Consider the following 13,666-nt stretch of genomic DNA (forward strand, 5'->3'; position numbering starts at 1 on the left):
GACTGAAAAGATTTGGCATGGGTCCTCAGATCCTCAAAAGGTTCTACAGCTGCACCATCCTGACGGGTTGCATCACTGCCTGGTATGCAATTGCTCGGCCTCCGACCGCAAGGCACTACAGAGGGTAGTGCATACGGCCCAGTACATCACTGGGGCCAAGCTTCCTGCCATCCAGGACCTCTATACCAGGCGGTGTCAAAGGAAGGCCCTAAAAATGGTCAAAGACTCCAGCCACCTTAGTCATAGACTGTTCTCTCTGCTACCGCACGGCAAACGGAACCGGAGCACCAAGTCTAGGTCCAAGAGGCTTCTAAACAGCTTCTACCCCCAAGCCATAGAACTCCTGAACATCTAATCAAATGGCTACCCAGACTATTCACATTGTCCCCCCCCACTTTTACACTGCTGCTACTCTTATCTATGCATAGTCACTTTAATAACTCTACCTACACGTACATATTACCTCAACTGGTGCCCCCGCACACGGAATCTGTACCAGTACCCCCTGTACATAGCCTCACTATTATTATTTACTACTGCTCTTTAAATATTTGTTACTTTAATAACTTTTTTTAAGGTATTTTCTTAAAACTGCATTGATGGTTAAGGGCTTGTAAGTAAGCATTTCACTGTAAGGTCTACACCTGTTGTATTTGATTTATATAAATGATCACAATCCCTCCATTGTATTCACAATATATACAACATTTATTTCAGTTATTAATATATAAAATAGACAATGTACTTAATTTTCACCATAGAAAAAATACATGTAATAAATACAGACCATTTTAGTTTTGCTGTACAAAACATCCAGCACAATTTGACAATCTTATGAGACAGAGGATAAATGCTATGCAACATTGATATTGAGAAGATAGCTAAGTATATCTTAATGGAGTATTAATCAACACAATATAATGCGTCATATTATTGACAGTTTAAATGTATATTGCCATTCATTTCCGAATGTCGAATCAAACTGTCTAGTGGAGTCAGCAGGGGTTTATTGATAAATCATGGATGTTACAAGGCTTTCAGGTGAATTAAGCACCACCTCATCTCTGTCCTCTCTTTGACCTCCTCATTCCCCTCCCAAATCCTCTCTACCACCACATCTTTTCTTCATATCCATCTATTTTTCTTCTACCATTCTTTTCCTTCGTTCTTTCTCCTTACAGTGTTTGTCTCCCTTTCGAGCCAGTTCAGAAAACAAAACGTAAAATAATAATTATCATAAATAACAATATGTATCATCGCAATCACCTTGGTACTTTATAGAAAAATAGTATCCCTACAACAAGCCACTCGACTCACTATGAAATTAGTACAAATATGGTGTACACACATACTAAAATCATCTTACAGCAACATGACCGTCGGCTTTAGCATATCTAAAACAGCTCATTACAAGTTAAACATTACAAAAATAATTGTCACACACTTCATACAACAATTAGACTTGAGAATTTCCCCAAACTAGTCATATCCAGGTATTTGAAACATACATTACATCACAGCACTCATTAGCTTTGTAATATCTATCCTTTAAATACACATAAAATAGAATACCTCTGAATAAACGGTTGCGCAAACATTTGTCTCTTGTATAAACATTATAAAATAACAGATAAAGGAATGCATCAATTGATTTTTGCATTGACGTAGCATTCTACAAGATGTTGATTATTCAACTGTTTCCAGCAATGACCAACTTCTGCAAGTTGGGGAATCTAGAGACAAGCAAAGGATGTTTTTTTTTATAGCAAACCAAAATGTGCACTGTGGTACAGTTGAAAACACCCATGTAACCACTACACACGGCAGCACAGTGAAGCACAATAGTATCGACACACTAGAAGTACAGAGGAACAACACTCCAAGACGTGTACAGATGTCAATAGTGATGCCATTTAAAAAGTCAAAGCATTAGAAGAAGCGGTGGAAGAGTCTGATTAACCCAGACATTGTGTAGCAGGGCTGGATGCCATGCCAGAAGGCAGAGAGCTAGCTGGCTCGGCCTGTTGAGTAGCAGTTACAGAGAGCACCAGCAGCAAAACTGGCTTTGTCCACAGATGGTGTCTGTGTCCCTGTTTCGCACGTCTGTCGTACTTTAGTTGGATTCGTCAACCGTCGTGTTTCCATAAGTCCACGCATGTCTGAGTGTGTGTTGGCTGGGTTTAGAGACTATTTGTCACTGCCTGTGAACACTGTACGTCTGTGTGTGTGTGTGTCATCCGAAGCGCATGAGCTTCATAAGTGCCTATTTGTCCTATTCCTCCAATCCTCCTGCTCTCTCCAAGTGTGCATGTGTCTACCTGTGTGTGTGTGATATATATATATATATACGTGCCTGTGTGTGTGTATATGAGAGTGCATGTACAAGCGTTTGTCCATCCCCAGCCCGGTCGGTTCCTCCTAGGACCCCCCCTGCTCTCTCTGGACGTGGGCCTGTGGCGGGGTCTTCACTATAGTAATGACAGAGGCTGTGTTGAGGCGTGGGGCTGTAGCCAGGAGGTTGCCCCCTCCAGACTCTAACCCACGGGCGAACCTCTGCAGGGCTGCCAGCCTGGCCCCTAGGCCCTCCAGCTCTCTCCTCATCCCTGCGTTCTCCACCCCCAGCCTCTCCACCTCCCTCTGGAGCTCCTTCTTCTGCTGCTCCAGGGCCTCGCGCTGGGACACGCGCTTCACCCGGCAGCTGGCAGCGTAGCCACGGTTCTTCAGAGTGCGCCGGCGCTGCTTGAGCTTCTGGACCTCCTCGCGGGACAGACCCCGCAGGTGCAAGTTGAGCTCCCGTACAGACAGGGACATGAGCTCGCTGTCCGACAACACCGGAACGTTCTCACCACACTCCCGCTTTACCTGGAGAGGGAGGATGGAGAGTTTTATAATTTTCTTTTAGAGAAAGCGCTGTGACGTGCGTGTAAAATGCACTTTAAAATCGAATGAACTCCAAACGTTATCATAAATGTATTCTAATTCTACCTTCAGGGCTTTGCTGCTTCTTTCTGACGTCATCATCTGGCTTTATCCTGTGTCTCCGACACCAATAAACACAGATTTATAGACGGTCTACAAAAGAGAGTGAGAGAAAGGACATGATTACATTTGAAGCATTTGAGAAACGTTAATCTAATGAAGTTCATGTGTTCCCTTATGTACATACACACTACACCAGTGTAGTAGGATATAAAGACATTCCATCTTGGACTGAAGACCTTCCCTTGAAAAGAAAAAACATCAACCACACTTCTGCGGTCTATCATTCAACTGTCTAAGTGGGAGTAAAGTGAGGTTTTGAAAGTTTAAGATTTCTCCCCTGACTGGAATAGTGAAGGGAAGTTAAGTCTATCATGTGCCCATCCCACATTGCTCAAATCAGGTGTTCCCCTCAAACACTAGTAACCACTTCCTAACGCTCACAGCAGAACTGAACTAATATGAATACAGTTATAACCTAACAGATTGGACATATTGTGCATTTCCAAATGCTCAAAGTATGGGGCTGGGTTCAGTGGCGGTCGGTGACGTTTAAGATGGGGGGGTGCTTTTTTTATGAGCAAGGCCTTATGACAGCATACTGTCATTCATATTCCATTCACCCAGCTCAATGTAACAGTGATAGGTTTAGGCTACAACATAATACTCAAATTTTCCCAATACCCATCATGAGGTTGCTACAACCTAGTCTATGAATGAAAGTTTAAAACATAGGTGCACAGGTCGTTAGAATTTTGAGTAATCAAGGTGACAGACAGTGACACATTCAATAACGCCTTGCACACTCATGCCTGCATCTAGCTGATCTAGGGTGTAATCATTAGTCCAACAGTTGCAAATGTGAATTTCTATTTGACAAATTAATCTATTTTTTTTTATTTTTTTTTTTATTTATTTTTTATTTTTATCCCCTTTTCTCCCCAATTTTCGTGGTATCCAATCGCTAGTAATTACTATCTTGTCTCATCGCTACAACTCCCGTACGGGCTCGGGAGAGACGAAGGTCGAAAGTCATGCGTCCTCCGAAGCACAACCCAACCAAGCCGCACTGCTTCTTAACACAGCGCGCCTCCAACCCGGAAGCCAGCCGCACCAATGTGTCGGAGGAAACACCGTGCACCCGCCCCCCTCAGTTAGCGCGCACTGCGCCCGGCCCGCCACAGGAGTCGCTGGAGCGCGATGAGACAAGGATATCCCTACCGGCCAAACCCTCCCTAACCCGGACGACGCTAAGCCAATTGTGCGTCGCCCCACGGACCTCCCGGTCGCGGCCGGCTGCGACAGAGCCTGGGCGCGAACCCAGACTCTGGTGGCGCAGCATAGCACTGCGATGCAGTGCTCTAGACCACTGCGCCACCCGGGAGGCCAAATTAATCTATTTTTATACCTGTTCTGTTCACTTCAGTCTAACTTAAAAAAAATATATATATATATATTTTTTTTTTATATACCAGAATCGGCAGAATGAAGACACGATAACACGCAAACAGAGTTCCCTTTCATAGCAGCCACATAAAAACAGAATGCTCCCTTTGCTCGTTGTATATATCAAATCAAATTATATTTGTCACATACACGTTTAGCAGATGTTATTGCGGGTGTAGCAAAATCCTTGGGTTTCTAGCTCCAACAGTGCAGTAATATCTAACAATTAACAACAATACACACAAGCTAAAAAGTAAAAGAATGGAATTAAGGAATAATTAAATATTAGGATGAGCAATGTTGGGTTGGCATAGACTAAAATACAGTATAATAGAATACAGTTTATACATGAGATGAGTAAAGCAAAAATATGTAAACATTAACGTGCCTAGTGTTCCATTATTAAGTGGCCAGTGATTTCAAGTCTATGTATATGGGGCAGCAGCCTCTAGGTGCAAGGTTACGTAACCGGGTGGAAGCCACCTAGTGATGGCTATTTAACAGTCTGATGGCCTTGAGATGGACAGAGAGAAGCTGTTTTTCAGTCTCAGCTTTGATGCACCTGTAGCAGGAAGAACAGGAAGTTGCTCAGGTGGTTGTTATCATTGGTGATCTTTTTGGTCTTCCTGTGACATCTGGTGCTGTAGGTGTCCTGGAGGGCAGGTAGTTTGCCCCCGGTGACGCGTTGTGCAGACCGCACTATCCTCTGGAGAGCCCTGCGGTTGTGGGCGGTGCAGTTTCTGTACCAGGCGGCGATACAGCCCGACAGGATGCTCTCAATTGTGCATCTGTAAAAGTTTGTGAGGGTTCTAGGTGCCAAGACAAATTTATTCAGGCTCCTGAGGTTGTCGAGGCGCTGTTGCGCCTTCTTCACCTTACTGTCTGTGTGGGTGGACCATTTCAGATCGTCAGTGTTGTGTACGCCGAGGAACTTGAAGCTTTCCACCTGCTCCACAGCGGCCCCGTCAATGTGGACAGGGGCGTGCTCCCTCTGCTGTTTCCTGAAGTCCATGATCAGCTCCTTTGTTTTGTCGATATTGAGTTTGAGGTTATTTTCCTGGCACCACACTCCCAGGGCCCTCACCTCTCTGTAGGCTGTCTCGTCATTGTTGGTAATCAGGCCTACTACTGTTGTGTTGTCTGCAAACTTGATGATTGAGTTGGAAGCGTGTGGCCATGCAGTCATGAGTAAACAGGGAGTACAGGAGGGATCAGCGAAGTGGAGGTGTTGTTTCCTACCTTCACCACCTGGGGGCACCCGTCAGGAAGTCCAGGACCCAGTTGCACAGGGCGGGGTTCAGACCCAGGGCCCCAAGCTTAATGATGAGCTTTGAAGTTACTATGGTGTTGAATGCTGAGCTATAGTCAATGAACAGCATTCTTACATAGGTATTCCTCTTGTCCAGGTGGGATAGGGCAGTGTGCAGCACGATGGCGATTGCATCATCTGTGGATCTATTGGGGGCGGTAAGCAAATTGAAGTGGGTCTAGGGTGTCAGGTAAGGTAGAGGTGATATGATCCTTGACTAGCCTCTCAAAGCACCTCATGATGACAGAAGTGAGTGCTACGGTGCAATAGTTCAGTTACCTTTGCTTTCTTAGGTACAGGAACAAAGGTGGACATCTTGAAGTGGGGACAGCAAACTGGGACAGGGAGATTGAATATGTCCATAAACACTCCAGCCAGCTGCTCTGAGCATGCTCTGAGGACACGGCTAGGGATGCCGTCTGGGCCGGCAGCCTTGCGAGGCATAACACACGAAAATGTCTTACGCTGACGCTGGCCACGGAAAAAGGAGAGCCCACAATCCTTAGTAGCGAGCCGCGTCGGTGCCACTGTGTTCTCCTCAAAATGGGCGAAGACGGTGTTTAGCTTGTCCGGAAGCAAGACGTTAGTGTCCGTGATGTGGCTGGTTTCCCTTTGTAGTCTTGCAACTATCTACGTCCTCTCCTCTTCTCACCTTTTCCCTTCGCTTGTGGACTTCATTGCACATCAGCTGTCTATGGCCAGGCACAAAAACCTTTCCAATCCAAACCTTCACACCATGACCGCTAACCGCTACACACAGCCTACATCGTTGTCACGCCATTGTCAACATAGCTACTAGAACTGACGCGTAAGTAAACCTTCTTTAATCATGCAGTACAGTGCAGTCAGAAAGCAGTTCAGCAGTTACACCGGCAGGCCCCGGTGGCAATAAAATAAAACCAAAAGCTTACCTTGACTTGGAAGAGTTCCAGTATTTGATAGCCAGCAAGCTAACATAGCCAGCAAGCTCTCTTTTTGAGCAGGGTGTTTGAGTAGGCTAAAACTAGCGAGCTGCATTTGCTTGCTAAGTAAAAGTTAAACTTTAAAAAATACAACCTCTCACTTCTTAATTTTGAAGAAATTAATTTGTTCAACTATTGGTCTCTCAGTCAACTACTCACCACATTTTATGCACTGCAGTGCTAGCTAGCTATAGCTTTCAGTACTGGATTCATTCTCTGATCTTTTGACTGGGTGGACAACATGCTAGTTCATGCTGCAAGAGCTCTGATTGGTTTGGAAGTTGTCATAATTACTGTGTAAGTCTATGGAAGAACCATGAGCCTTCTAGGTTGTGTTGAAGTCAATGTACCCAGAGGACGAAGGAAGATAACTGTCTTCCGGCTACACCATGGTGCTACCCTAGTGCTGCTGAGGCAACTGTAGACCTTCAATGCAAAACAGTGGATTTTAAATCAATTATTTGGTGACATTAATATATTTAGTATAGTTTTATCTAAAAAAGGTTAACTTTAATGTTTCCATTTATTTTCACGAAATTCACTGAGGATGATGGTCCTGCCCTTCCTCCTCTGAGGAGCCTCCGCTGGTTGGGTTGGACTCTTGCATGTGAAACTTGGTATTTGGAGGATCTCTTTTACATTTTAATATATTCAGGACAAGTGGCAGCTATGTTTTGAGTGTTATTTTAGAAGTTAGTCTTGTGTTTGATGTAGGTTATCCTCATGTGTTGTCACAATCATTAACAATAAAATCCCCTTTCCCCAATTAGGATAAGGAACGAGATCACAACAAGAACTGGCTAGATGTAAAATAGAATGACGACTCAGCTCTAACATTGACGTCTAGACGGGATTATAATTATTGTTCTAAATAAAGGCTCTGGTGAGTTTATGGTGGATCCTTGACCTTACTGTTTCCCGAAATGCGTGGGAAGTGACCTTACACTCAAAAACGTCTGTCCTACCACGAGGCGCCGTTGTAAACCGATGTGACCATTTCATAAAGTCATAGTGATTCAGCAATAAGCTGCCCACCGCTAGTTTCTAACGGGCGACTACACTCTCTCGTACATGTATTGTGTCAATAAAACCTCACTAAATATTGAACGATACTCGTCTCCTAAATTCTGCATTTAAAGCAGTATTTTGTGCCTAATAGTGTTATAACACAATACAGTTCTGACGTTAGTTGTAACGTATAATCCAATTAGCCGAGAAGGAGAAACACAAAGCTATATTTACCTTTGAAATTATATTGATGTTTGATAAGCTAACTTTCATTATTAACAGATAAACATTTAAGATTTGTGCCTATGTAAACATTTAATTCTCAATAAAAATCCACCCATTTCCTTAAACTTGAAGGGAGCTGGCGACCTAGCTCAATGCGATAGTAAACACACGGCAACTGCGCAGGTCGCCATCCATTTTTTTTAAGCAACGTTTAAATAGCTCCTTTTAATCTTAAAAAATGAGAACCTATACAATGTTATACAAAACACCACATATCGAGAACAATACCCGACATGCATCTAAGATGTGTAAATAGTGAATATGTGGTCGTATCATTGTTGCCAAATTGTATCAATTTTGAAAGGCTAGCTAAACAACATGCTAGTAGCATTAGCCAACAACACAGATTAGCAAATGCTAGCTAGGTGGCTGGCTAACTCGAAAAGCAAACAGCTGCCTACTTACTTGTCCTTAGCTATGTCGTTGGAGAGTACCAACTGCTAGTCTTTGAGTTGTCGACACAATTGTATAAATAAATGTTTCAAAACACGGAGAAAAGTCAAATACTGTGTTCAGTCGAAGTGAGATAAGCGACAAAATGTCAGTCCGCCTTTTCCCGGAATTACTCTGTTCGGTGGGGTTAGATTCTTTCATTCACAAAAAACACAGTAACAATTACGTAAGCTCGAAGGAATGAGGGTGGATCCCACCCGCCCCCACAGCGTACGAGCTGCAAGCAAAGGATCGGGATGTAAACAATAAGGAATCCATGAGTCCCAAACATTTTTAATGATGATGACCTGCGTCTCCTTTCATATTCTTATTGATTTAGAAAGGCGATGTATGGAAAAGGAAAATAGATTAGGGAAAAATGACATTCCAAATGAATAGTCAGCTGCACACCTAGTGAATGTAGGTGAAAATGACTTTCATGTTTATATAAAGGTGAAAAAAAGCAACAACCCTGAAATTACAATAATACTTATATTGTAGAAAGGGAGAGTCTGACTCCTTGCTCCAATACATTGCATTTTGAAATCACAAATGTTGAGGCTCTCCTTATAGTGGATTACTAGCCAAAGATCAGTATGCATCATACATAAATACTAAAAACGATATCTAAATATTAAACACAATTAAAAAAATTACAGTTGTTTTGTTTAATCATTAAACACTCTATAAGACATCTCGTACGACAGAGGGCGCCATTTATTTTAGAGAGTCAGGCAACTGACAAATTTTCCCGTCATCCAACGCACATGTAGCTTACCCGAGTGACCTCAGATTGTCGCAGGACCAATGCACGCTTCTTCTGTCCAACATTTATGCAAGCCGGGGCAAAAGCAATAATTAAACGATAAAATATTAAATTACTGATTCACCCTTTCACCGATTGAGGTACATTTTGAGTTGCTAATCACACCGGCTGGTAAGAGGCGTGAGAACAGTTTCCCATGGCTGGAATCGAAGAGCTATCACCGGCTGTGGGCCCAGTCGATACCCGGCCCCCAGAAGGCGAGATCGACGAAGATGAAGATGAGGAGGTATTGATGAATGGAAACTTGACACCTGTCAAACCGTAACTGTCATGCACCATCATACATACAATTTCATTTGAATGGGTATGCTTATTTTACTAGCTACATCTACTGAGGGTCAGTCGTTATGCTAGTAATTGCTCACCGGTGTTAGCATGGTAGCTAGCTAGCGAACCATCACGTGCACAACTAGGATAGCTGTTTTACATGTAACGTTACCTGTACTGGACATGGCTGTACATTAAATGTAACTCCATGAACTAAACTAAACAAGATAACTAAGCCAGATGTCCCATGGTGGGGGCACATACATTGTAGGAATTGTCTAAAACTGTCATGTGTCATTCAGTAATCTGAAGGTTTTCAATACTAGTTAGTACCTCAACAAAGCTGGTTACTTTTTGGACATGAAAATCCTTAATTAATGTAGTTACTATATACCTCCATTCTCTATTGGGTCTAAAATAAGCATGTTATCAGTGTTGTAGTAACTTGTGTCTCCCTCCCCTCAGCTGGATGAGACTTTTATTGAGAGGCTGTGGGGTTTGACTGAGATGTTCCCTGATACACTGCGTTCTGCGGCTGAGGTGACCATATCAAGCTCAGTCACTATGGCCAAGAAGCTGTACAGGTGAGCGTTCTCCTGAAAACGTCTGAAACCTCTCGTTTTAGAGCTTCACCATACACAATAATGACAGGAGCTGTGTGTGGATGGAGCACTATATTGCATTCACAGTTCTGAACAGCTCCTCTGTATTCCAAGGAGTGTCTTGCCTGACTGCCTGCCCCTGGTCTTTCCAAAGAGTCAGTTACGCCATCTTTAAAAATATAAAAGATCTACTCATCTCATCATGTCTGTTTGTTATTTAACCCCCACCTTTCCCTCTCATCTCACCTCCTGTCGCCATGTCTCTTCCAGTTTCTCCCGCGCTGCCCTGTGGGTGGGCACTACCTCGTTCATGATCCTGGTCCTTCCGGTGGTGTTTGAGACTGAGAGACTACAGCTGGAGCAGCAGCAGCTACAGCAGCAGAGACAGGTACTGTACTATCCCACTGACAGACCATCTTCAGTTCCAAATACACCACTAGCCCCTACCACTATGTCCTAGCTAGGCTCTTGTTCTTCTGAAATTAAAGAAATATGGCTAAAAGTATTAGCATTTCAGACAGGAAGGTGGATATATAATCATATAGCCTATACCTATCCTATACTTTTCAATCTATGTGAAAAGTCTTTGGGGCTTTGATTTGGAATTGGGTAAATCATTCTTTCGTTATGAGTCATTCGAATCTGCGGTGTTGTCAATTAATAAATGAACTAATGTTTTTGTAATGCCCCTTCCTTGTGTAGATCCTGTTGGGACCCAACGCAGGGATGTCAGGTGGAATGCCAGGAATGATGCCTCCCGCTCCAGTGAAAATGTGATGAAGATGTCACTCAGACAGCCTTAGAGCTTTAACCAACGAGGGAAAGGGGAGGCTCGGAAGAAGAGAGAGAGACAAAGAAGAGGGAGGAAGAGAATACAAAGCTGCATCTGGTCAGCACACATGCTCATTCCAACATCCAGGATTGGTCATTTAAGGAGGTTAGAGGAGGATGTCACGTCCTGGGTGTTGCAATAATGAACGTCCCTCTTGCTGTCTCTCTTACTCAACATCCTGCAGAGACTGACTTCTGAGCACTGTCCTTTTAATTCATTTCTTTTTTTATATGTATAGCGATATAAATATGTATGTGTTCCACAGAGTTTGGACCAGGTAGATAATTGAAGAAATTGGGATATTAGTGCGGTTATAAGAGGTTACCAAGAGTGTGTATGGTCTGAAGAACAATGTTTTAATGTGGGTGTGTAGCTACATTTGGCCTCAACTATTGTTACCTGTGTTTGGTTTGGGAACGTGTTCATTCCACTTGTAAGTGGGAAAATCATGGTAGACTAGACATGACTGTCATCATAGATCTGTCATATTCACAGTCACAGCTGGTCATTGAGATCTATAGTGTCTGCTGATTTTCGTTGTACCTCTACATCAAGAACAGGCTTACACTAGAGAAGCCAGGTAAGGTGACCATGCCCATTGAGTTGGTGACTTCTTGGAATATGCATCTACTCAGATGCAACAAAAGCCAGCAGGCCACAAGACTCTGCAAAGACTAAGCCATAGATAGGGTGTTAAAGTGTTCTTTGTTGTGAGTGTTATAATTCCCATTGAACAACTGCACAGGGATACCCAATTGAAAAAGTGTTCGTGATCAGAGAATGTCTGTCACGTGATGCTTGAGACTTGATTTCTTTTGGGCATTAAAGCCAATCCATCACAAAATATGCATCACAAAAAGTATATTTTGTTAAGATTCAAACAGCATTTTCCCTACATACAGTATAAATCTGTAAATATATTATGTCAATGTACACATAGTCCTGTCAAGCCTGAGAGAACGTCAGTTACTTTTCTCTGTTGTCACTCCCAATGGAATTTATGGTCTCTTACCTCAGCTTCCAGAGCTAATTCTACGTCTGTGTTTTCGACATGATTGCAGGAATAAAAACACCAACGAAATGGACATTAACATGTGCTGCTTTGCCTCTTTTACAGTTAACTTGTTTGAAATTATTTACATGTACCTTAACTTTCCTCTGAGACATTACATTTGTATACTGTAGTAAAGTACAGGTATCTTAGAGATAAATACTATAAATTGACTTTGTAACATCTGTGCATCAAGATCAATCACTTCTAAAGATTGTTGCTGATGAGAGCATCTCACGCATTCAATTTGATTGACAGTTTACTTGATTGTTGCTGATGAGAGCATCTCGCGAGTGTAACACTTTTGATTGACAGTTCTCAACTTTCAAACACGAGCGTGATAAAGGACTTCTGTTAAACTTTCCCGCCACCTGAATAATAAATCTCAGGTGGCAAGTCATTTTTCATATTGATAAGCTGAAGGTCATCATCATTAGCTTTGCAACATTTTATATACACTTTCTATTTTTACAGGGCTGTCAAGTCAGTGAAGGAAGCGACCTAATTCTGTCGTTCTGTCAAATCTTTCAGGAGCAATAGCTTACGTTGGCTAGCTAGCTAACTAACTTATCGCTTGCTAATATTTTCTGACATAAGATATTTCTAAGTTTTTCCACATTTATTAACTAGTAGCCTATAGCCAGCTAGAAACAAAAACGATATATACTTTAAGACATTGCGCCTATCAATATGAAAGCCGCCGAGGATCAAGTTGTGGAGGATGATGCCGGATACCAAGATGATGAGGTAACATTAACCTGGCTAGCTAGTTAACTCTTTTAACACATTCAACCCAGAGGTGCAACATAGCGAGACTTGCGAAACAGGCCCAGTTTGGGGTTTGAGAAGGGAACAATTCTTTCTTAGCTAATTTTCTCGACATCTAAAGGCACAACGTAAATTCGTGCCAATGTTAAGTAGTGACAAACTGACACGTTTTCATTTTCGTCAAAAACAACGTATCGAAGGAGTGGCTTTGATTTTGACAGCCTGCACATACCCAGTTTGACAAGAGACGACCGTTAGACCCGGTGACGTGATTCTACGCATTCCTTTATGCTACGTTCACTTTCTTGTCGGAACTAAGAAACTTCAACATTTCCGGCTTGCTAATTGGTTGAACGTGACACGTGTATATTAATTACAACCTATTAGCAAGTCAGAAATTTCCGAGTTTCCTAGTTCCGACAAGCACCTGAACGCGGCATTAGCTAGCCAACGTCGCCATGACATCGCCTACAAGTGAGGATTTCTATTTTAGAAATTGAATTAATAGAACGGACGTCCGCATTTAAGGCAATGATGTCATCATGGGTGGACTGGCGAGTGTACCCGCAGTGGTCTAGGGCAGTGCATCGCAGTGCTAGCTGCGCCACCAGAGTCTCTGGGTTCGCGCCCAGGCTCTGTCGCAGCCGGCCGCGACCGGGAGGTCCGTGGGGCGACGCACAATTGGCCTAGCGTCGTCCGGGTTAGGGAGGGTTTGGCAGGTAGGGATATCCTTGTCTCATCGCGCTCCAGCGACTCCTGTGGCGGGCCGGGCGCAGTGCGCGCTAACCAAGGGGACCAGGTGCACGGTGTTTCCTCCGACACATTGGTGCGGCTGGCTTCCGAGTTGGAGGCGCGCTGTGTTAAGAAGCAGTGCGGCTTGGTTGGGTTGTGCTTCGGAG

The 13,666-nt window shown here is 43.3% G+C and overlaps 2 protein-coding genes across 3 annotated transcripts; one reads left to right on the plus strand and one right to left on the minus strand.

Annotated features, from left to right (window-relative positions):
- Window positions 1-689: 689 nt before the first annotated feature.
- Window positions 690-8,600, minus strand: LOC139571324 (transcription factor MafK-like). 2 transcript variants are annotated; one of them, XM_071394098.1, is made up of 3 exons: window positions 8,395-8,600; window positions 2,986-3,072; window positions 690-2,862 (listed from the first exon to the last, which is right to left on the minus strand). In XM_071394098.1, exons 2-3 carry the CDS (start codon window positions 3,019-3,021, stop codon window positions 2,419-2,421), a joined length of 480 nt encoding a protein of 159 aa, XP_071250199.1. In that variant the 5' UTR covers window positions 3,022-3,072; window positions 8,395-8,600; the 3' UTR covers window positions 690-2,418. The 2 variants fall into 2 exon arrangements, with proteins under 2 accessions (XP_071250199.1, XP_071250201.1); XM_071394100.1 differs by lacking the exon at window positions 8,395-8,600 and adding an exon at window positions 6,646-8,357.
- A 536-nt stretch (window positions 8,601-9,136) lies between these two features.
- Window positions 9,137-12,033, plus strand: LOC139571295 (mitochondrial import receptor subunit TOM22 homolog). Its single transcript, XM_071394047.1, has 4 exons — window positions 9,137-9,473; window positions 9,980-10,098; window positions 10,387-10,504; window positions 10,819-12,033. Exons 1-4 carry the CDS (start codon window positions 9,384-9,386, stop codon window positions 10,891-10,893), a joined length of 402 nt encoding a protein of 133 aa, XP_071250148.1. The 5' UTR covers window positions 9,137-9,383; the 3' UTR covers window positions 10,894-12,033.
- The last annotated feature ends 1,633 nt before the right edge of the window (window positions 12,034-13,666 follow it).

Source organism: Salvelinus alpinus, chromosome 3 (genome assembly GCF_045679555.1).
Source record: "Salvelinus alpinus chromosome 3, SLU_Salpinus.1, whole genome shotgun sequence".
NCBI lineage: Eukaryota > Metazoa > Chordata > Actinopteri > Salmoniformes > Salmonidae > Salvelinus > Salvelinus alpinus.

Bases quoted from the DNA above. Each gene is read 5' to 3' on its own strand.
- LOC139571295 (XM_071394047.1), top strand. From the start codon at position 9,384: ATGGCTGGAATCGAAGAGCTATCACCGGCTGTGGGCCCAGTCGATACC. The intron at 10,099-10,386 runs GTGAGCGTTCTC...TGTCTCTTCCAG, and splicing joins ATGGCCAAGAAGCTGTACAG to TTTCTCCCGCGCTGCCCTGT. The intron at 10,505-10,818 runs GTACTGTACTAT...TTCCTTGTGTAG, and splicing joins AGCTACAGCAGCAGAGACAG to ATCCTGTTGGGACCCAACGC.
- LOC139571324 (XM_071394098.1), bottom strand. From the start codon at position 3,021: ATGATGACGTCAGAAAGAAGCAGCAAAGCCCTGAAG. The intron at 2,863-2,985 runs GTAGAATTAGAA...CTCCCTCTCCAG, and splicing joins GAAGCAGCAAAGCCCTGAAG to GTAAAGCGGGAGTGTGGTGA.